This window comes from Poecilia latipinna, unplaced genomic scaffold (assembly GCF_001443285.1).
Source record: "Poecilia latipinna isolate Pla-1442-1.1 unplaced genomic scaffold, P_latipinna-1.0 Scaffold381, whole genome shotgun sequence".
NCBI classification, from domain to species: domain Eukaryota; kingdom Metazoa; phylum Chordata; class Actinopteri; order Cyprinodontiformes; family Poeciliidae; genus Poecilia; species Poecilia latipinna.
Genome location: NW_015112997.1, coordinates 60,738 through 84,005, shown reverse-complemented (window position 1 = coordinate 84,005; position 23,268 = coordinate 60,738). Strand labels below are relative to the sequence as shown.

The following is a 23,268-nucleotide window of genomic DNA, read 5'->3' as shown; positions in this document are numbered from 1 at the left end:
GTTATGTTTTGAAGCCATATTCAAGGTTTATTGAGTCCATTAAAGCCTATTTTAAAGAATAAAGTATCCGTCCGCCTATTCGTCTTAAGAGTGAATAGACGGCTAGATACTTATTCGGCTGTAAAACTACTCGCGCTATTCCAGATTTCGCAGGAACCCTTCACACTCCGTTTCTATCATTTGGAGACTTTACGGCTGGAAACGATGCGTCCTGCACTCACCTGCTGTCGTGGTAACCAGTGGATCCGTTGGTCTCCCTGTGCTTGTCCTCAGGTGCGTCCTGGGCAAGCTCCGCCCCCAGCGCCAGCTTCTGCCACTCCTTCTTCCGATCGTGAGGCTGCCGTGGCACCTTCTCTAGCTCAGGCGGACGGTCGATTGCCTTCAGCTGTTGAGGAGCGGGCGACGGAGGGGCAGAACGAAACAACGGGAGGGAAATTAATGGGGGTACAAGATGAGTGAGAAGGGTGTGATTTAAATGGGAGGGGGGGGGGGTCAGATCCACAACAGATGAGGATGAGTGAAAAAAGATGAGAGGAAGAAGAAAAAAAAATAGCTATTTGGTAGATTTGATCATGTCTAATATTTCATATAAGGAAAAAAAAAAATCACACAGTTAAAGCTTTTTACACACAAACAACAAGCAGCACTGAGATTTAGAGCCTGGCTTATGAACAGAAAGAATCACAGTTATCTTTATGCTAAATGCTGAGAAACATTTAAAATCTAACCTTAAGCTCAAAAGTATCTTTTAAAACTACCATTGCAGTTGTGTTAATCAGAAAGCTTGTTTATTTAGATATGCAAAGATAGAAATCAGGTTTTTTTTAAAGAAGTCAGTAAAGAAAGAAAGAAAAAAATCGAAAACAGGGAGTGCCCATCGATCAACTCAATCAAAATACTCAGTCAATAAAAAAACAACAACAACTGAATAATAATGAAATATCTGCCTGGATTATCAGCACTCTGTCCCCGATACTAATATATGAAGAGCTTAAGCACAGAACTGTAGAGAAATGAAGCAGCAAGTTGCTAAAGCAGAAATCGCACACAACATTTAAAAAATAATCAGTTATTTTTTTCTTTCACATACCTGCCCTGGAAGGTCTAAGTACCTATAGACCTGATCATACATGCGGGGGTCCTGCAACTACAAGAACAAAAAAACAAAAGCACCAGGGGTGAGGGGAGGGGGCTCAAATAAATAAAAAAAAAAAATGGCACAGCGACGAGCACGGCACTGCCTCACAGTCAACAGGGACACGGGCAATATTCGTGTGTGTGTGTGTGTGTGTGTGTGGTGGGAACAAGAGAGACAAAAGCGAAAAGGCAGAAAAAGAAAAGTGCTGTTGAACAGAAAATGACAGCACATGCATCCTGGGGGCGGGGGGATGTGACAATACAGGTGGGTAGCAGAGACGCAAACAACCAGCCTCTCACACACGTCCAAACAAACAGGGGGCGGAGAGAGGGGGAACGGGGCCGAGTGGAAGAGTGCACTGGAACTAGCAAACAGAACTGGAAGAGCGGGCATCTGTGTGAGAGCCGGAACAATTCAGAGCAGCGATGACAGCACAGGCTGGAGACATGCTCAACCAAAAAAAAAAAATGCATAAGCATGCTGATCAACTTATAATAAAATGGCAGATTGATACAAAATTAAGGACAACAGAATGCAGCATTTTGAACTCAGTGACACATTAAAGTACCAAACAGTCTCTTGCTATACAGCCTGATGAAATGCAATCCTGCTGACAAAAAAAAAAAAAATATCACAAGACCTAAAATTCCTTCCTTCAATAAAATATTCCATAATATTGTGGAAATGTAAAATAGAAACAGCCCACTTTTGAACCACTTAAAACATAAAAAAACAAACCATTCCCATTATAACAAACAGTTAAGTGTCACAATGTTTTACAGATGTAGATCTATACGGTTTGTGGTCAGATGATGTTTGCTTGAATGACATTATTGTGTGGTTGGCTGCACTCGTAACAAAGGAAACTGACATTTTCTGCAAGTCTTGTGAGCATCAGTCCACTTTTATGGGGATATTTTTGCAAATAATATTCAATTTCTTCCAAGCCAAATCAAATCCAAGTTGCAAGCTACATTACAGATGGGTTTTCTAATTATTTTACAAATAAAAATCGCAGAAGTTTGGAACGTGTTCTACAATCCGACACCTCTGAATGAAACCCGAAGGAAAAAAAAAAAAAATTGCCTTTGAAGTCCACTTGTGTTTCATCTCAGTAGAAATCAAGCTGATTTTTATTTTTAAGCTTTTTGGTTTGTTAGTGAACATTACTGATCAAACAGATTCGTGATGACCAAGGAACACAGCAGATGTGTCAGAGATAAAGACGTGAGGAAGTTTAGAGCAGGCTGGGTTATAAAACGATATACTTGACTTTTAACATTTAATACACCACTGATTAGGAAAGCATTAAACAGAGAAGCGTCCGAGAGGCCCTTGCTAGCTTTGAAGGAGCTGCTGAGATCCAAAACTCATGTAGGAGAATCTGTTAGTGGTGCACCCCTCAAATATGAACTTTGAGGAGTGTTGTAGGAAAAACAAACAAAAAACAAAACGCTGTAAGAAATCCCCAATTGAAGTTCGCCCCAAGCCATGTAGAGGACACAGCCTCTCGATGTGGAGGAAAACAAGCACAGCGCATCACCTTAAACACAAAATTATCTTTTACATAGCCTGCTGAAAACAAGGCAGCAGTTCTATGCTATTTGCTTTGTACACAGGGTCAGGACTCCCAGCTATTGAAAAACTATTGCTTCCAGTAGGAGTGGACTCTGCTGAAGTTTTAAATTTTACCCAATCGCTAATGTTTGACCGTGACATATGTAATGTGCAAGTTTGACTCTGTGAAGCTTAATGGAAATCGCCTGCTCTGTAAACAACCGTCCTGTGCTGCGAAGAGGGAAGTGCTGAGCCGAATGAAGGGCTTGTTAATTCAATATTTGGAAGCGTGGCCAATGTGGACTGAATGGCTCTGTTCATTTCCTCCACTGGCATCACTGAAACAACAGGCAGACTGCAATTCTAAAAGCGCAGAAAATCGATGTCATCCTTCACGACTTCTCCTTCCGTTTGCTGATTAGCCTCGGTTGAAACTGTATCAGAAGAATCCAAGTCAATAGGAGAAAGCCCAGACTGAGCTAAGAAATGAGACTTGAATCGAGCGCACTTAAATACAGGCAGAACCTCAATACAAGGGTTTAGATTAAAGCAAATTCATCTGAACACAATTCAGTCTGAGAGGCTCTGGAGCAAATATGAGTTGTCTTGCAAATAAAAAAACGGGCAATATACGCTCAATATATAAATGCTCAATATATAAATGCTCAATATATAAATGTACCCCACACTTTTCAGGTAATGTAAAAAAAAAAAAGGCATGCATCTTTATTTTTTTCATTCCATTATTATTCACTGCTTTGTGTAGGTTTATCACCTAAAACTGTCCACCGAGGTTTGAGGCTGCAAAGTGACAAAATGTGAAAAAGTTAACGTGTGAGGCACTACACACGAGGTAGCTTTATATGGTTTTATTGGCTGCAATTTATCATTGCGTTTAAATTCTACTCAATTTTTTGGCCTGCCGTGCCCAATTAATAACTGTAGATTTTCAAATGAAGCACGATATCTGAGAGGCGGATGACTCAACGTCATGGGTTGAAGGCAAGCAGTTCTCTGCTAAAGCTAAATGATGTTGACTTTGTCCGTCCACTGCAGCGGCCAGCGTGCTGCGAGAGGGTGTAGGGATCACTCCTAATGCATATTGATTAGGCTCTCATTTATCATTGCACATTACCAACTGATGGGGCGGTTCCTGAAGGGAAGTCTCTGTGTCCAAAACACACACAAACCCACAACTCAGACACGCACTACCTCGTAATAATGTGCTTTTACCTTCTACAGAAAACTGCATGTCAGAAACATGTCGTTATTCCAGCGTTCACTCCTTTGCAATCAGGCAGCACTCCGATAGAACATTTCAAGCAGATGGACGGCAACGCCTCAAGTGTATGACGAGCACTTGTAAGTCACGTGTGGAGTTGTATAGCGCAAGTTTTATGGCTGCAATAAAGGTGACAAAATTTGGAGAACACAACAAAGAGGAGCGAAAACAAAGCAGAAAAAAAAAAAAAAAGAAGTTTTGTGTGAGCGTATCCACGCACGTGTGCACGTTTGTCACGTTAGTTATAAATGTAGCCAATTTCACGGAGCTTTGTGGCTCAGATGAACTGTCATCTTTCACAAGAATGGACTGGTAATAGCAGAGGGAGAGCTATACGTGTGAGACGCAGCAATTCGATTTATGCATTTCTGTGTGTTTGAGAGTCTCTGCACACGTTCGCATCCGCACTCCAGGCGTGTGGACGGTTTTGTGCTCATGTATGTATAGTGACAGACCCAGCAGAACTTTTTCTATGTACCCCCCCCCCCCCCTCCCCTCCCCCCTAAAGCAGGCCTGGGGAGGAATGCAGGCACTGGACCACCTCGTTGCTGACAATAACACAACATAAACCTGGACAGCTGCTGCTGATCTGCTGGCTTTCAAACTGAATTAGATTTCAATTAAAAGACCTACAACCACTGGTAGGACTTTTATTGTGAAGCTCCAGGTTGATACACAGCGTCCTCCGCACACATACACAACTGTGGAAATGTATTAACAGCTTCTTGTTTTTAGTAGTTGTAGAGCCGCTTAATAAATGTTCATTTGAGAACATGGATTAAGTGGGGAAAACCCAATAAAAATAAATAAATAATGTACACCGAACACCTTGTATACCCGGACTGTTGGCAGCAACATTTTATTGCATGAAATACGACATGCAAACACCTCTGGTTTACTTCTTCTAGCTTAATCTTAACACTTATTCTGCACAGAGCTTTTTTTTTTTTTTTCTGTGTGCTGTCAGATGGATGTTGTGTGATTGGTCAGAAACTGGAAGTGGGCGTGGTTGCTGCACTGACAAACACTACTGTAAGGAGGAGCTATGAGGATTTCCTCTGAGTTTTTGTGAAGTTCTTCGGCCAGAAACTGCTGTCTTGCTATAAACCATTTAGCCAATTACTAAAGATGCTTGTCAGGAAGACGTCGATTTGCATTTTAGTTTTGAAAAACTGTGTATAAATATGTGGGGTAAGCTTTCTAAAGTGTTCTGTTTTTAATTTGTTTACCACAAACAGCTGATGGATTTGTATATATTTCCATTGAACCTAATTTACAGTGAAGGCTGAATAATTATTGGCACATTAATTATACATTAAAACCATTTAAGAGTAATTCATGACTTCTTGGTTTCTTGTAAAATAAATATAAGATGACATTGGGCATATTTTTCTCCAAGTGACAATTTAATGAAGTTTATCCTGATAGTTATTCACCTAAAATTTCACAGCTGGGACTGTGACAAAAATTAAACTAGAGGACTCAAGTTTACCTCGTCACCACCAAGATAAGGGAGGTACAAAAAACCCAGACAAACAAAAAAATAAAAAAAAAATTTAAAAAAAGCAAAAAACATTTCAAGATTTAATGTAAATATGGAGGGAGCAGTATGCAAATGCAATCAGAAGAAGAAATCATTATTTAATGTTAGTTTGTCTCAAAACCAAAAGGCAGGAAGACGTTATTAGCAAAACGGGGCAGAAAGTTAGTTTGACCAAATAAAAATCTGCTAGAATTCACTCGTTGTTACTAAAGAGTTTATCCACCGTCTGTATCCCAAATGCACCACTGCATGTTCTGTCCGTTTTGGTTTTTAACAATATTTACTTTTCTTTGCTTTGAGTCTAAAATGTGAAATTGTTATTTTTAAAGAATAAAATAACCGGGTGCACCGCGTTTCGGCCAGAGCTGTCTGCATACTGTGCCTTCACAATGTTCAGAACATCATGGAAGATTAATCACAGACAGTAATCAATGTCTAGAACTGCCAGGCCGATCCCAAAGGCACAACTGGGATGCAGGTGTGCTGAAGGACCATTAGTGTCAGACTGAAAGTGGGCAGCTCGCTTGCCGGGAGCAAACCAGAAGGTGGAGGCAGAGGGAGTGGTGGGTAGCTGTGGGAGAGGAGTGGAAATTAGTGGGAGTTAGTGGTTGGAGAGTAAAGGCTGTAAAGGCTGCAGGCCGCCGCACAGGAAGCAGATGCTCTGACGGAGTGAGGAGAAGGCAGACAGTCTTACCTCTGGGGGGGTAAGGAAAGGAGGAGGGGTTTCAGAGAGGACTCTTATAAGACTCTTGGGGCACACAAGATAAGGCATTTCCAGCTGCACAGAGTTAGATAAAGACCAGATACAGAAAAAGGTAAAAAAAAAAAAAATTGGGAGGAAAGAAAATAGGCGAAGAGAGCTCCAAAAGCAGCAATTACTGCTACATTTCGAACCACTGATACCTCATAACTGTCACATTGTGGTATTACACAGCAATAACGGTAAAACTGGAAAAAAACAACAAAAAAAACATACGGAAACTGAACTGATTGAAGTATCGAGAGCTCATAATATTTAAGGTTTGATTTTTTTTTTTTTTTACATGTTTTTAGGGTGAAGAGAGGAAGAAATGAAAAAGAAGACTGACCACTTTGACTGACTCCCACTTGAGCGTCCCAAGCCAGTTAACGTGTCTAGGTGAAACAATTTTCCAGAATTTGTTATGTTATATTTTGATTTACCTTCCATCCGTCAGCGGTGACAAATTCCACCGCTGAATATTTATGCATCTAAGCAAGTAATTAGAAATTTTTACAGCTCAACAAGTTCAGTTTGTCCTCAAGTCCTTCCTCTTGGCAACAAGTTCAACAATGTTTGGTGTTAAGAGTCTTAGCTTTGGGAACTTACAACTGGCAACTTTGGAGGTGCGCATCAATAAGACGGCTTCTGAGCAGCGTCCTATTTTATTCATTTATTTTGAGCATGATAGAAGTATAAAATCGCACACATGAACGAGGAATGCAAAAGACGCATATTTCTGCACCACAATAATCTTAACATGCCTGTTATGTTACGCTGCCAAACACTCGCACCGCATTCAGCTTGAAGTTGTAGCTGTGGACTGTTGTTGGGGTGAAACTGTGTTGGACCGACTAAATTTTTTATTCGCCTTAAGTGTGGTGCTATACTGCTGTTCTGCAGCATAAGCTCCATCTAAGTGTGTGCATGAGATTTTTCTACATCGATGGATTATCCATCGGTTCCAAAACTGTTTTTTTTTTTTTTTTTTTTTTTATGCTTCAAAGTTAGCAAAGTACAGTGTGAATTAACTGTGCAAATTTTCACAGGGAAACACAGAAGTACCGACTTGATTTATTGTTGCTTGGCGATGCAGAAAGCGATGTAACTTGCTTCATAGGTGTGTTCAAAAACTGTAGTTTGTTTACCCCCCTGAATGGCTGCTGTGGTGAATTATGCTTTATGGAGTGTATTAATGAGAAATATATGAAATTATCTATTGGGCAGCATATGGCTTTGAGATTGATGTCTGCTCTGTTTTGCTACGTCTTCGGCGCTCATGATAAAATATTGCATCTTAACCTTCTGTAATAGTTGAGTATATTTGCAGAACTACATTGCAGTGAATGTATTTGATTAAATAAACAGCCTTCCTTGCTTTGCTCGGATGTTTGAATACAACACAAACCATTTGAGACGTCATTTTAATTACCAGAATTTTATTGTGCGACTTGGTTCCCTTTAGTTTAGCTGATTTGAATGATTACCATCCATGCTCTACAGCAGGAGGATAATAATTTTCATCAACATGACTGCACCAGGCTCAGCCCTTAATAAAAGGAAACGGCTTCCCGACGGGTAATGATTAATAGTCCAACATTATTTTGAGATTAATTTATAATTGCATGGGAGAGAAAAAAAGTATTAGAGCAAAACTAAACTAGCAGCACGTTTAATTTCCTTATTGTCATTTTCTTTAACAATAGCCTTACCAGACATTTTATCAAGTAGAATGTCATGGTAGAAATTGTGTAAAACGCCCTACTTACTAATTGGTACTCGACTGCCGTAGCTTATTCTTAGATTGTTTTCTTTTCTCTTTACTTTTGTTACGGTTCCAGTTGTTTTAATTTCAAAATGGGAAATCACGGATTACCAATTACCAAAGTCTAAACTAAACATCTGGTTATGTGACAAGCTATACCAACTCAAACAATTACTTCCTACGAGATTGTTATTTTTACGTTAAGGCTGTTAAATACAGTCTAGAGCAGAACCCGATTTCTTCAAGGATTCAGCCAGATGCTGATGTGAGCAGATGTGCAGACCAATGTATTTATTTGTATATTAAAATTTATTTTAATATGCATCCAGTTAAGCTGCAGTCCAACTGGATGCATCTATGCACTAAAATTGTCATTCTCTCTTAAGTAAAAAAAAAAAATTAGGTTCTTCCATAATTATGCAGCAGACACTTTTAATGATAGCTGGCAAATGCATTTTTTTTTTTTTTTTGTAGCCAACAATGGCCCAATTCTGGAAAACATCTTTCTCTTGTGCAAGTCAGCACGGAGAACGAAAACAATTTTAGTATATTCCATTAAGTTCCCAGTGATGTCCACATTAAGTTGGAAATCAGGAGCAGGGGAAGCTCAGATTCAAATGTCAGACGGACATAAGGAAAACTTGCACCTGAACGCCGACGTCAAGGAGATTGAATGCGATCTTTGTCCTCCAGATCTCACCAGCTATTCTTCTCTCAGCCCATCCCGGGCACTTGACTCTGAACTTTTTTTTTTTTTTTCTCTGACTCACTCAGCAGTTCGTCTGCTGCTAATCCACTGAGGATGAGGCTAACACAGAACCTAATGAGATTAGGACGTAGCAGCCGTCTCGGCTCCTCGCTCCGTCCTGTGCTGTTTCTCGTTTATTGCTGGCTCTTAACGCTTTGTGTCTGTGAGTAACGTAAATCCGGTTTCAGACTAACTATCAGTCAAGTGACTTGGGAGGAAATTAGCCGGTTGCAAAGGAGAAGGGGTGCTAAGAAAAAGCAATAAACCAACATGGAAGTCTCACCATCTGCTTAGTAGGAAAAGTAATTTAATGACTAATCATTTTTGCATTATTCAGCAGTTTTCATGCTGTTGTCTTCAATGACTTCATCAACATTCGCACAAATATTTACACTGACTAAAATATTTACTAGCACTAATAAGGCTAGCTAATTAAATTTTTGATGCGACATCTGTTTTTATTTTTTATTTTTTTTTTTATTTTATGCAACTCAGAACTACAAGTGCAGTGCGCTCTCATCAGGAAGTTTTAATGTCAAATCATGACATTCAATGGGAAAAGGTGTACTATTCTAGCTAATAAATCTGTGAAAATATTTAAAATCGAACCCGTTTTAAGTGTCCAAAACATTGTTGCCACTAACCCTAAAGGTTTACTCCAATCTCATAAATGAACTGCACTCCCATCCATCATCTTCTGATTTCATGGGGCAGCAGCCTAAGCGGAGAGACCCAGACTTCCCTCTCCTTCCTCAGCCACTTGGTCCAGCTCCTCTGGGGGAATCCCAAGGATTCCGCAGGTCAGCCGAGACACACGGTCCCTGCAGCGTGTCCTGGGTCTTCCTCTGGGTCTCCTCCCAGTGGGGTGTACCTGCAACACTTCGCCAGGGAGGCGACAAGAAAGCATCCTAACCAGATGCCTGATCCACCTCGTGTGGCTCCTCTCAGTGGGGAGGAGAAGCAGTTCTACTCCGAGTTCCTCCCCAGACAACCGGGCTTCTCACCCTACCTACCATCAGTATTTCTTCATATCCCCCCCCCCCCCATCTGTAAACTCTAATAAAAACTATCTCGATGTTACTAACCATGGCGCTGTTTGTGCCTTATAAGCTAATCACAATGCCACCCGTTTTTGTTGTCTGAAGCATTCAATGTTATTTTGAAAGGCGGGAATTCGCAGTCGCACGGCTATTGTCACAAGAGTACAATTCCCCAGCTCATCATTTTAAATTCTGAGGAGAAGAATTGGCGAAATAAATAAAGAATAAGGGAGACGGAACACGGTGTGCCATTAAATGTGCTGACAGCCAGTTTCGGATGCAATCACAGTGACTGACAGGTGTTGAGGCATTTCAGGTCCCTGACACTGCAGCTGCATGGTACATCATAGTCTATTAGATGTTTTTAGGTACTCATGTGTGCAGTTGTGGCCCTGCGAGGCTGTTTATGTGCGGTCTGAAGTAACAACTGGAGAGATATGCTGCTAGAAAAATGTATCTGAAGTCTCCTAAAATGATCAAATGGAGTACAAAACAGCCACAAGAGAACTGATTGCAGTGACCGAGAGGCGTGCTAAGATAAAAGCAGTAAAGTGCAAGATCACCACCCTTAGATTCACACTATGCAATTTTGTATTTCTTTTTTCTCTGTCCTTCCCCGAGTAATTGTGCATGCTTTCAGTGAAAGACTCTCCACCACGCATTTGCACTGACCCTCACTCTGACCATTTACCCACCGTGACGGCTACACAAACCAGCAGCTGTGCGCACAATGATTCCCAATCGGTCCGTTTTGTCCCTGCGAATGTCTTGCAGGTCTTTCCGTGGGGTCCGTCTGACTCCCACCTCCCCACTGCGGTGAGGAGGGGAAATGAACATGGCTTTATATGCTCAGCCCACCCGAGGCTTTAATTAGGATCAAGTCAGAGAAATGAGCTTTGACTACCAGCAGTGACATCAACCCAGCCCTCTAAAGCAAATGGGGTTCACCTACTGTTGGAAATTGCCTCCAATTTTGCTTTTCGGGCAGCGAAGAAAAGAATAAACAAACGCAGGCGGGACTAAGATACACTAAATGGACCAACAGTAAACAATCATTGCATTTACCCTCAGACCTGGTGCATTTCCTACATTCATTAAAAACCTCATAACCGGCCAATTTATATCCTCCGCGCTCATATAAACCCTCAGTGGAAAAAAAACAAACAAAAAAAACAAAAAACATTTGCTTTACTTCTCTCTGACCGTGACTGTAATAAGCTCTGATTGACTGCGAGGGGGCAAAATGGGAAGCCACTTCCCACGCAGGGAATTACAAGCTGGAGTTGATTAGCACTCCCCCTCGGTTTTGAGCCCCTGCATCCGGTAAGAGACCAAGGCTTCTTCAAATACTTCAGCAACCCTTCATTTAATCTGATTTTGTCACAGAAAAAAAAAAAAAAAAAAAAAGTCTAGTCAGATTGGAAACCCTTCTTCATGCATGTCAGCAGAAGGCAGAAAGATGATGCACAGTGCGGGGGCAGGCAAGAAGCAGATGCTCCCATTAATTAGATCTAATGATCACACAAGTAATAACTAACAGGGCCGACGGAGGGGACCGTTGATTTATCTATGAGTGGTGAATAATTAAAGGAAAAGGCGATGCGGTATGAATCGGAGCTGCAAATCTATTAGTGAGTCACCCTGTTGGTAAATTCATGCAGGGCTGGAAAATACGAGAAGCCTCTTCAGTCACTTAAAGTCATTCTAATTAAAAACTTCACTACTCCACAAAGACTATTTAATCTACTGCGGCAATATGGAAAAAAAAAAAAAGAAAAAAAAAATGTCAAAGCCTTAACTTACCTTCTGCTTCCTCCTCTCTTTTCTCTTGTCCTCAGTGTCCTGCAGCATCTTTTCCCTCCACAGGTCAAAGAAGTATGACGGATCCGTGTAGAACTTGAGGCCCTCCTTACCGTCGTCCCTGCAGATGCACAAGAGCAAAGTTGTTGTCACGACTTTTTCTGTGCAGCTATGACATGGGGTTGTTACCTATACGTGAACATTTTCAAAACATTTCCTTTTAAGCCGCAAAACCTTCCCATCAAACCGTACGAATTACGTCAGGTTGATCTGGGAAATTAGAAGTTAATGCTGTGTATTGCAGCAAGCTAAGAACAGTCGAGGAACCATCTGCAGGCTTGTCTCCCAAGCAGCTTAAACAGCTACTCCACATTTTCCCTTCAGAGGTTCCTGAATACCTCATACAGATTTAAGAAGGTATCAAACATTCCTTAGAGATTCTGGTCTACACTGACATGACAGTTTTATGCGGGCAATGTTTTTCCAATCAGTCACTGGCTGTGCTGCTCTCCCAAAAGTTTTTTTTCTTTTTTTCTTTTTAGATGACAGAAATCTTTTCACAAGCTTCGCTTTTTACGCCAGCAACTTGCAGTAATTCTACGTTGCTATGAAGAACAATCAGATTAAACGTCTTCTTGTCTGCAACGTTAATGGGAGTTTGTGAAAATCGACTTCATCAGAAAACTAATTTGCACTTTGTTTTAGCCCTGCCGTAAGAAGACTTGTAAGCGTCACTTCAATGATTTTCTTGTTTACCTCTGAGGAAAGTGTTAATGAAGACAGGAAAGCCGATTCTCTCTCTCTATCCTCTCTAAAATGTACCGGTTTTACCTTTTCCACATGTAAATGATTTAGCCGTTTCTGAATCTGGAAACGCTGCCTTGAAGAGGTGTTGCATAGAGTTTAGCTCACGCTTAAAAAATCCAACTTGTCCCAGTTGGGCCCACAAAAACTGAACCCGTTGTCTGATCCAACACGACTAATTAACTCTAATGAGAGGCCCAAACTTTTACTGTTTTGGTTTTTACACCACCTTTTAAGTAAGAAGTATAACTTCTGCCATTTTTAGCTTTTGTTTACCATCTTCCCGCTCCATTTTGTTGCTTGTAACCACAGAGTGATTAAAGAGCAAATCCACAGGGGTGTGTGACTGATAGGAGCAGAGCAGAGCGCGGCCACATGCACATTAGCTGAGCTTACAGCCCAACTTATGCATCTTATGTTTTTATATCCTCAACAGAGTAAACCATTATAAGTGTATGAACACAACTTTATATCAAGTACTCTAGTTTCGTTTTCTCTGTACATTTTGTATTCTAGGCTCATTAGAAACCCTCATGCTACCTGACCGTCGAGCATACAATGTTGCCGTGACCTTGCTCAAATTTTGTCTATGGTATTGTCTGCAGTCAAGCTGGTGCTGCTCTGATTTGTCATAGGAAAAGAATGGAGATCTTATCACAGGGTTCCCAAAGAAGAGCTGCCGTTTCTTCACATCAAAAAGAAGTTAGTTGGCGTGGTTCAGGTATTTGGTGAGGATTCCCTGTGCAGGATTTCCAGACATGTCTCACTGGGGTAAGACCCCAGAGTAAATCCAAAACTCACTGGCAAAAAAATGTTTCACTTCCAGCCTGGAAATGCCTCAACATCCTCCAGAACGAGCTGGAGAGAGTTATAACTGGGGAGAGGAATGTCTGGGTTACCCATTACTTTTGCAATCCGGATCTTGGATAGATGGAAGTTGATGCGTTAATGGATTTGAGAAAGAACAATACATTCCTTCAAGCAGAAACTTTTTTTGTCGGTTGCAAATAACTTGGCCAAGAACAATTTAACTCGCAATCCAGAAGACCAGAAAAATGCCATCATGGTTTGATAATTTGATCAATAATCTTCGGTGTCATTTATTTATTTTTTAACAGTTTGGAAGATAGATTTAATTCTCTGGTGCATTTTCGCCTTTCACTATATTATAATGATTTTCTGGACAGGCCTGGAGGGCACACTGCTGCCTGGTTTTGAGATCCAAAACAGGAAAGATCTCATGCTTCTTGGCTGCTGAAACTTTAATCTGCGAGTATTTCCCTATATCCAGCCTTGGCCTCGTCTTGGGAGGCAATTATTTGGCAATGACACCAATAAGAGTGAACACATAGAAGATGAAAAGACTCAACTTCAAACGGCAGGAGTGGAAAGTTTAATGATATGTAGCACAACAAAGGGAACAAAATTGAATTTAACAAAGCGATGAGAGAGAACAGAGGGGAGACCAGTTTGGTGTGGGTTTGTGTTGCAGCAGGTACAATTTGACTCGATAAATCATTACGCTTTGATGTTCTTATTTAGTTTGGAGTGCGCGTTTACATGTTCGTGCATAAGGAGGAGGAATAAAAAGGATCATACATGTAGAAGCTATGTTCTGGGTCCATCTGGAAAATAAGACCCTGGGGAGGCCTCCAGCGGAGTGAGGCGAGGTGTGAAAAAGTAGAAGATATGAAGAAAAGAAGACAGTGGGTGACAAGGATGAGATGGGATGAAATAATGAACAGCAGTGGAACTAGGAAGATGACAAAAATTCAAGTTGGACTTTAAATTATTAATCAAACGCATGAAATCATCACCCCTGATATACCCAATCATCCATTCAGCGCTGATGAACCAATCAGCTCAGGAGGAGGAGTCGGGATCTAAAATTCAGATGGACTCCGAGAAAGGGGGGGAAAAAAAAAAAATAAAATCAGAAGATGATGAAGACCAAAAAACAGAATAAAGCAAATTGTGATCTTTACAAACAGTTACAGAGACGTTGTCTTTGAATGGGGTTTCTTTTTACTTAGTGTTTTCTTTCAAACTCGAAGAAAATCTGAGAAAATTAATCCCACTGAGCATTAACCATGAACATCACAGCGGACAACTAGGTCACATGCTAGAATGTGCAAAAGTTTTAAATCATCCCTTATTTTTCCCTTTTTTTGTTTCCAAAAAGCAAGATTTTCTAGTACACCTTTTGTAGTGTTATTTTTATTTTATTTTATTTATTTATTTATTTTTTTGCCTTTTCTAAAAGTTGTTTCAAGAAAAAAGGATTTGCTTCGGACTTTTGGCTCCCCCCTTCCCACATTCATCTTCAGCTTGATATCTGGCCAATATTTTTTGGTTTGCTAAGCCATTAACCTCTGAGCATAAACAAACTCTAAATATTAGCCAGTGTTGTGTGGAAACATAAAATATAGGACGCGGTTTAATTTGGATGTTTGGGAACTTGCAGCCTGTCACGGAGGCACAATTTGTTTCGGTTTCTCAGGGTAAATGTTTGAAATGTAGCCAAGATAACACGGTCTGATCGCACAGTATATTAGCAACAAAAAAGAACTAACCCAAGGAGATGGCTTAAAAACACTGCACAAGACTCCTTCCACAGGAACAAAAAAAAAAAAAAAAATGCTACCACAGAACAAATTACAGCCTCTGATTTATTCTGACGTTTTGTGTAGAATCCCAGTGCATGGAGACAGTTTAATTACACAAATTGTACGTTTTATATCTGCAGTATGCCTGTAAATAGATGCCGTGATGCAACCATCTTGATTGATCAGTATTGTTAGGAAGCAGCGACATTTATGAAGAAGCCATTTCCGTCTGGGTCAGGTAGGGCCTCATCAGTACAAGCAGTAATAAAAAACAGAAGTTAACTTTTAAAGCAAGATTTCTAAGCAACACCTGGCTATTAAAAAAAAAAAAAAAACACACACACACAGTGTCTAATGACTTCAGAAGACAATATCAGGTGTCAGTGAAGGTTTAAACACACTGCACTGACCTATTGGGACTGCATGACGGATGATTTCTGAATAAACTGAACAAAGAGTAGACAGTGGGGCAAAGTGAAAATGTTTGGAAAAATAAAACCCTTTTTGAAACTTATCCATATCTGAAAAAATAATCAAAGCAATTTCATACGCCACAAAATCCAAATGACAAATATTAATGAATCCTAAAAACCAAAAGAAGTATATGCACAAGTTATTGCATTATATATAGCAGGTGCCCCAATTCGACACATCCTTTCCCCTTTGTATTCAGGGAAGTCCACCAGATTTAAAGACAAAGACATAAACACAAATGTATGGAAGAGGATTAGGGCCACTGGGAAAAAATAAAAAAATAAAACAATTCTGACTTTTTTTTCCTCAGAATTCTGAGATTAAAGTCAGATTTTTTTTTTATTTTCTTTCCCATGGCCCTAATCCTCTTACGTATAAATGGCATAAACACTAGGTAGTCTAAATATTGATAAATCTGGGAACTATTTATGCAATAAATTCAGAATGTTCAGGCCTTGTGACGGGAACGCTTCCAAAAAATGTGGTCTGAGCAATTGTACCAACTTCCCAACCATTCAAGGTTGCAGTCGAAAAGTCCACCCTGTGATAAATAAATGTTTTGACCAGTGAAGGAACTCAAAACAAAGAAACCAAAAAGCTCTGTTTACTTTTCAAGGTCATTTCAGCTCTATGTGTTAACACTGTGACTTTTAACACTTATTAGTCATTTGCACCGTTTGCAGAGTATGCATAAAAAAAATAACAGTTAAAGTCAATCTAATTAGCGTCATGCTGGCAATGCTGATGAGGTGAAACGTGGTTTTGTGCATAGCAACATTATTCAGACCTGTACGGAGTGAGGATGTTGAGAGGTGGCGGCTCCTCACAGGTGTGGAGGCTCTCCTGCAGAGGGACGGGCAGAGACGTGCGGTCAAACAGCTGCTGGTCCTGAATGGTGGAGCTCCTGAAGGCCTTCCTCATAGTGATGTCCTGAAGAGACACTGCAGAGAGACGGGACAAACGGAGGGCACTTGGTAATGGGAAAATTACGGGTTTCACTTATTAAATCGGAGGTGTTTGCAAGTCTTTGGCACATGGAAGCTTATCAGGAACACGTCACTGACGAGCTTGTGATTATCAATCGGTTCTGTTCCATCAGCATTCAGTTGTATTGACATTAGAGCACAAACGTGCGTCATAAACAATTCATCCTCCCCCCTCCTTTGGGTTAACGCCACATTTTCGAGGTTCATTTCAGTTCCCCTTAAGGAAACCCAAATTTGATGACTAAGATAAGCGAATGACTGTCCCTTTCCTCCGTATGAAGGGGAAAAAAATACATTTAAAGGCAGGAAAAATGAATAAATAAATAAATAAATCAGTGATGCACAGTTGAACCCCTTGAAAAAACAAGTAGGAAAAATTGCCCAGAAGAACGGGGGTGGGGGGAACTCTACTACAGGCAACTCTTAATGTGGAAAGTAAAAGTCTTGGAAGAAAAGCCAGAATGTTGCAACCAGATGTGAATTATACATGAGGGAGAGACAAATAGACAGTGCAGCCCAGGGGAGGACAGAAGGAGTGTGGCAGGCCTAGAATCATTCCGTTAGTTCCCTGTTATTAGCAGGCTAGCATTGAGGAGTGACAACATCAATTTAAAGACCAAAATAAACACAATTTTGCCACACAAAAGCTAACAATTTCACCTAGAACTTTTTTTTTTTAATTGTTCGTATTTTACCGTGATTATATGTGTCACGGGACGACGGTGGCGACAGCGGTAGGAGTTCAACCCGCTATCGGTGGGTTGCCAGTTTGACTCCTGCTCTGTACGCCTCCGTCATCGCGTCTTTGGGCAAGACGCTTCACCCGCCTTGCCTGGTGGTGGCGGTCAGAGGGCATAGCGGTGCCGCTGCATGAATATACGTGTGTGAATGATTGAAACCGGCATCATCGGACAGCATGGAGACGCACCGTTGTGATGATATGCTTAGGGAGGAGTGTTGGAAAGGATATGAGGTTCTTAAAGAGACAGGGGCCAATTTCAAGATGTCAGACCAAAACTGATGAATATCCATTTGAGAATCTGTACGTGACTTGAAAATCGTTACTCACAGATGCCCTTTCTTTAATTTTATGATGATCAGAAAAAAAGAATTCTGTGTTGATGTGGTAGAGACATACGCCCCCCAAAAAACATGGAGGCTGAACATAAATGCATGCCAAAATTTTAAAGTTTGTCTCTTAAGAAAAAAAGACTATATATATATATATATATAATTTTATTTCAACTTACAATTATGCATGAAATCTCTTGTACAAAACACACTGGCATTTGTTACTATAATATGACAAAATCTGAAAAAGTTAAAGCCAGCTTAGGTTGCTCATCTGGGTAACTTCTGGAAAATCACTTCTGCAGACTGAGCATAGTAAGTGATCAGCCACCTGAAGCACAGACATAACAGATTTAACAGTACCAGGAGTTTGGTACATAACATGAAAGGAGTTTAAAAATAAATAAATAAATAAATAAATAAATAAATAAAACAACAAACAAACAAACAAACAAACAAACAAACAAACAAACAAACAGACAAGATCATGGAAACAGCAAACAGATGAAAATCAGGAATGAGTTGGAAGGACAGAAATATCTGCATAAATCAAAATGGAAAGTAATGTGCAAATAAATACCCGAGTGGTGTATACAGGTAAATAATTTCAATGACAAAAACAGCAAGGCACGAACTTCCCTTGGGATAAGTCTTGTAAGCTGCACATAGCCAGAGGGTGGATTGGACTGAAAAGCCATTAAAACAGAAAGGCAGACACAGAGATGGAAAACAACAACAAAAAATGAGACTGCTCATGCCTACACATAGGTCTACCTGGAACACTTTGAAGGAGTAGCAGAAGACGGAAATGAAAATTGTTTTTCTGCTTTAAAAGGTGGGAAAACTACAAAAAAAGGTGAATAAAGACAAGCATGCTACAAGATATTCCTCATAGATTTTCACTCTCTGCCCACAAATGTCCAAAATACATTCTCAGAGAGGATTTAATGCCAGGATTTCCTATGCTGTGTCTGCCACTTCTGGTGAAACTATTTTCTATGAGCTTGGTCTACATCATAGATACAGAATTTCCTGGCATGATAAGGAGCAGAAAGTTTCTGACAGGCGAGTGTTGAAAGCACTGTGCACACTGTCGTCAGATGGATTTAGACGCTCCATGGGCTGTCGCATGGTGCAACAAGTAGGCCGAAATAAGAGACGGCAAAGAAAGCGAGCACCCAGATCTGAGATTGACGCACAGTGAGGTGGTTTTAAATATTTACCGACTAACATCGAGCACCTCAGACGTAGACGAATATGTTAAAAAGATCTTCTACTTAGCATGAGATTTAACTCAACTACAACTTACATGTTTTACATGGACAAGCTTGGATTGTAAGAAGAAATGTTGGTAAGTGAGCCTCAAAGCGGACTGAGTGAATTAGTTGAATAAATTAGCTTAAGTAGCTAAGGTATGCTTAACGTAGACGAAAGGTCTTCAGAAATCCAGAAGTAAAACCTGTGAGCTTTCGCGCTGGCTGAGGCAGCACCAGGTGTTCCAGCTGTCTCTGATCTCGGGATGCATCTTATCAACAAGCTGTCCTAAACAGTTTATTTCTAGCCTTCGCATCTTTCACTTTTAGACAGACACCATCTGGCAGAGACACTTCAGCTACAGTGAGGTGAAGAAGTTTTTGTCACCTACACACACACACACACACACACCCCTGGCTTCAATAAAAAAAATAAAATAAAAATAAAACTTTCCAGGTTTGTTTTCCCCCTGCTGTCCTCGTTCTTCATACTTACTATCTCGTAGCTGTTCTAGTGCACAAACAGGCGTAACAGATAGGAAAAGTTGAAGGCCAAGTTTTACCATGCAGACACACGACTCTCTCCCCTGTTTTACTCTGATGCAAATGCTGCCCTATATTTTTGCCTATTGCATTCTTCCTCCTGCAGCCTTGAATCGGTTCCGTCTTCAACTCGGCTTTTGCCTCTTTTCTTTGTCTCTGTTTTTGCATTTGTTGCAGAGGTTGTCGTTTTATTCTAGATGCACTGAATAGCATAGGGTCAGATGCTTGCATGAACAACTCTTGACACATGGTGAACAGACATAAAATGAGAGTTGCAAAACTAAAGTCTTCATTTTCCGCAATAAAGCTCCATATGATTTGCAAAAACAACAGCGCAGTGGCTATTTTCTAAACTATAATATTTTATTCTACTTAGTTTATGGTTTATAAAGCCTCCCACGTTATTTAACATGTTAGAACTAAGCATATAGGTGCATTTAATCATCAATTATAGAATTTTTTTTCTTTCTAATGTGATTTTATTTTGAATATTTGAAGGCGATCCAGTTCTAGAATATAATAAAGCCTCTACATATAAGCATAGACCTTCATAAGACAGGGCATGACTACAAGTTAATAGCTTCTTTCCTAAACTTGCCCAAAGTTTAAAACAAAGGAAACTCCCCTGATGACTTTAGTACGCCGAGACTCAGAGATTTCTACTGCTGAATTACAAATCTTATCTCAAGTTTTACATGGCTTATAGCAAATAACTGATTTTGCGCTCTCCGTCTTTTCCGTCAAGGCAGAAACTAAGACGACACCAAATACAATTTTCTGGGATAAAATGAAACCGAAGCCCATTTTTAAAAGTACGTCAATTCAACGGAAACGAGTGAATGCAGAATTAGATTAGAAGAACAGAGCTGCACATCACGAAGAACATTAAAAAAAAAAAGACTGAGATGTTGTAAAAGCACCATCAGCAATGTAACAGAAGTAGAAACCATTTAACAGATAAGTACAGCGATGAACATATCCTGAAGGACTGAAAGGGAGGAATAAGACAGTAGATAAAGACACAGTTGGAGCCCCAAGCGGTTTGGTGTGGCTTCGTGGCCTTCCATAATGGCCTGCAGCCCATCCAGTGATGTAACAGTGCTATTAAGTAGTGGATACAGGCCATTAGTTTGGCTGGCTGGAGTAAGGGGGGAGAAGAGGGCCTGACAGAACACAAATGGCATCCATGCAGGATGAAGGGAAAGCAGAGATCAATCAAAGATATGAGAGCAGTCTGGAGAGGACAATAAAAAACAGCTATAGGTGTGGTGAGGTAGTTTGTGGATTGAAGTCTAGGAGGGGGTGGGATCCTAAAGGACAAAGTGAGGGGTGATACTCTTTGAAAGGTCAGCAGAGTACAGAAAAGTGTACGTCTGCTCTTCTCATGTCACTCTGGGCAGTTATAAATTATTAGGGTAGATAAAGCCCTTGTGGTTCAATGACTGGATGAAACACTGTGGACCACGCTGTGACCTCCAATCATTTGCTAAAATGTGTTCATCAGCAGAGTAAACCCATTTCATCTGGGTGTGTGAGATCTTTGTTTTTTTTTAAAGCACTTACAGATGCCTACTGCTGAGCTGCTCACTCAGATTTTAACGCACCCAAAGAGTGTTAAAGGATTATGTTTTATCTTGAAAAAGCTATTACTGTCAACTTACAAACAGTACTTACAGGTAGATGTCACAAAGATCGATGTCTTAGCCTCAGTAAAAGCTGACAGTTTCATCAGTGTTGTTTATACTGCAGGGCATCTCTTTGTTCAGACTGTATTTTTTCCTGCCACAGCAGCTTATTGTTACACTGTCATCCATATAGGTGTCTAAATCAAATCACCTCAAAATAGCACGGGATATTTCACCGCACTGGCTTCCACTAATGCTGGTTTTCCTCCCCCCGTTTCCTCCTTGCTTTGCAATGTTAGTTTGCTTCACCTGAAGAGAAAATCCAGAACCAGATGAGATCATTTCAAAACCAAATGTAATTTTTTTTGGTTTCTAATCTCTTGATTGACATCCTTCCAAAAAAAAAAAAAAAAACTAAACAAAACAAAAAAAATCACTAAATCTACATCGGAAATCTTTTTAATAATGACATTTTTTAGAATAAAGAATCCATCTTGAGATGTTATTGTTAAATGTTCTTATAAAGGAGATTGATGGATAAGCTTGTTTTTATGATTCACTAAAAAAAAAAGCTTACAATAAAAATATCACACATAAAATAGTCAAATTTCTTATCTTTATTTGAAAATTGTTGGCATGCAGTAATATGGTAAAAAGAAAAAGGAAATTGCAATATGTAAGCTTTAACATAAAAATTGTTCTGCAATCTCAATGTCTTCTCTGCCAAAAACAGTAAAATCACAGCCTGTTTGCTGAGATTTAGACATCTTTTCCTACATATTCTGCTGGTGTTATGCAATGTGCAACTACAAATATTCTTGAACCTCTTCTTCCAATATATTTAATACGATAGAGTGATTTAGAAAACATATCAAGCATACTTTCTTTTTGTTATGGATTATATAAATAGGGACCTGAATATTTTCTTTTACAATACTTTATGCGAATTATATCTGGTGATTTTACAGAAGCTAGACGGTCGGCAGCCTGTGGAGCAATGTCACTGCTCGAGACATTCACCACCTACCATGACAATCAAGATGGTGGCCGAAATCAATAAATCTATGCGTTTGATGTGTGTTTTTAGATCAGCTATCAAAGAGTTGGATGAGACAAAGACGCCGGTATACGAAGGTCGTGATGCACAGAATCAAAGAGAGGCGAAAACCGAGACAGATAAACTGCTTCCATTATTAAGATCAAGAACGGAAACAAAATTAAAAAACAAAATTAGAAATTGCTGCTGTTCTGCATAATATCTTTAAATAAAAGTCAACTCAAGTCACAAGAGACAAAACGTGGTTGCTTTGTAACTTATCAGCAGTTTTAAAGGGATAATCTGAGCTTTTACAGCTGCAACGAGCTCTGTCAGACTTGCAGCCTGTTCATCTATAAAACAGCCATTGTGTGCTCCAGTGTCCTCCATCCTATACCTGACCCCCATCTTCCCGTCTCCATCCCTCCAGGTCCCTGATTTACGGCCCCGTTCTGCTTGCACCGACTCTCCTTCTCCTTCACCCCTCCACTCACGGCAATCACAAAGCCACACAGACAATTACAAGGCGAGTCTTACAGTAAGAGCATCCACTCTGACAGCACAAAGGTAAAAGAAAGGGTTGAGATGGGAGATGCGGGTTGGCAGTTACGGGAAACAACCCCTCTGGTGAACCCCTTCTCGCAGACGTACGGCTTTGTGTGAAATTCAGTCCACTGGAGCCAAGCTGCTGTATTGTCACTCGATTGTACAAACTCAAATAAACGACAAAAGATGAAGTGTGATTTTTTTTTTTTAACCCCCATTTTAAACACTTTATCAGGGCACAAAAGAATGTGAAGAAGGTTTGAGGTCTGAGCAGCAGCAAAGTCTGGAAAATTCTGCGGTACAATCCTTTTACACTCCACTGCTTTTGCTGCAGTGCCCTGTATTAAGCACCCTTCCCTTGAACCTTCCATCTTCCTTACTGTCCTCCCTCTCGACACCCCTCCACCCCCACTTCTCCCAAAACTCACTTAAACTGCAACTGAGCTGATTCTTATCCACAGTCTCTAAAGCCAACTCTTTAGACAATGAAGAGGGAATAGTCAGGATTATTTATGAAGTCAGATAAAGGCACGGACCACAAGCACAGACGCAGACTCGAGCTTAAAATACAGATTTGCAACAGCACGAATCTGCCGGAGCACCGTGACCCGATATATTCAAGTAAAAAAAAAAAAAAAAAAAAAAAAAAAAAAACAAAATTTTTTTTTCACATTGGTTCAAAATTTTTTTTGGATTTTAAAAATAAAAACAA

At 40.1% G+C, this 23,268-nt stretch overlaps 1 protein-coding gene across 4 annotated transcripts in view; it reads right to left on the bottom strand.

Annotated features, from left to right (window-relative positions):
• wasf1 (WASP family member 1) overlaps window positions 1–23,268 on the bottom strand; it is a 63,769-nt gene that overhangs the window by 6,257 nt on the left and 34,244 nt on the right. For 2 of the 4 annotated variants that reach the window (XM_015036785.1, XM_015036786.1), the window contains exons 4-8: window positions 16,284–16,437; window positions 11,616–11,733; window positions 6,215–6,298; window positions 1,091–1,147; window positions 222–385 (exon numbers count right to left, since the gene is read on the bottom strand). In XM_015036785.1, the coding sequence (XP_014892271.1) occupies window positions 222–385; window positions 1,091–1,147; window positions 6,215–6,298; window positions 11,616–11,733; window positions 16,284–16,437 (577 nt within the window). The remainder of the gene's footprint in view (window positions 1–221; window positions 386–1,090; window positions 1,148–6,214; window positions 6,299–11,615; window positions 11,734–16,283; window positions 16,438–23,268) is intronic. The other 2 variants (XM_015036787.1, XM_015036788.1) reach the window with 2 other exon arrangements.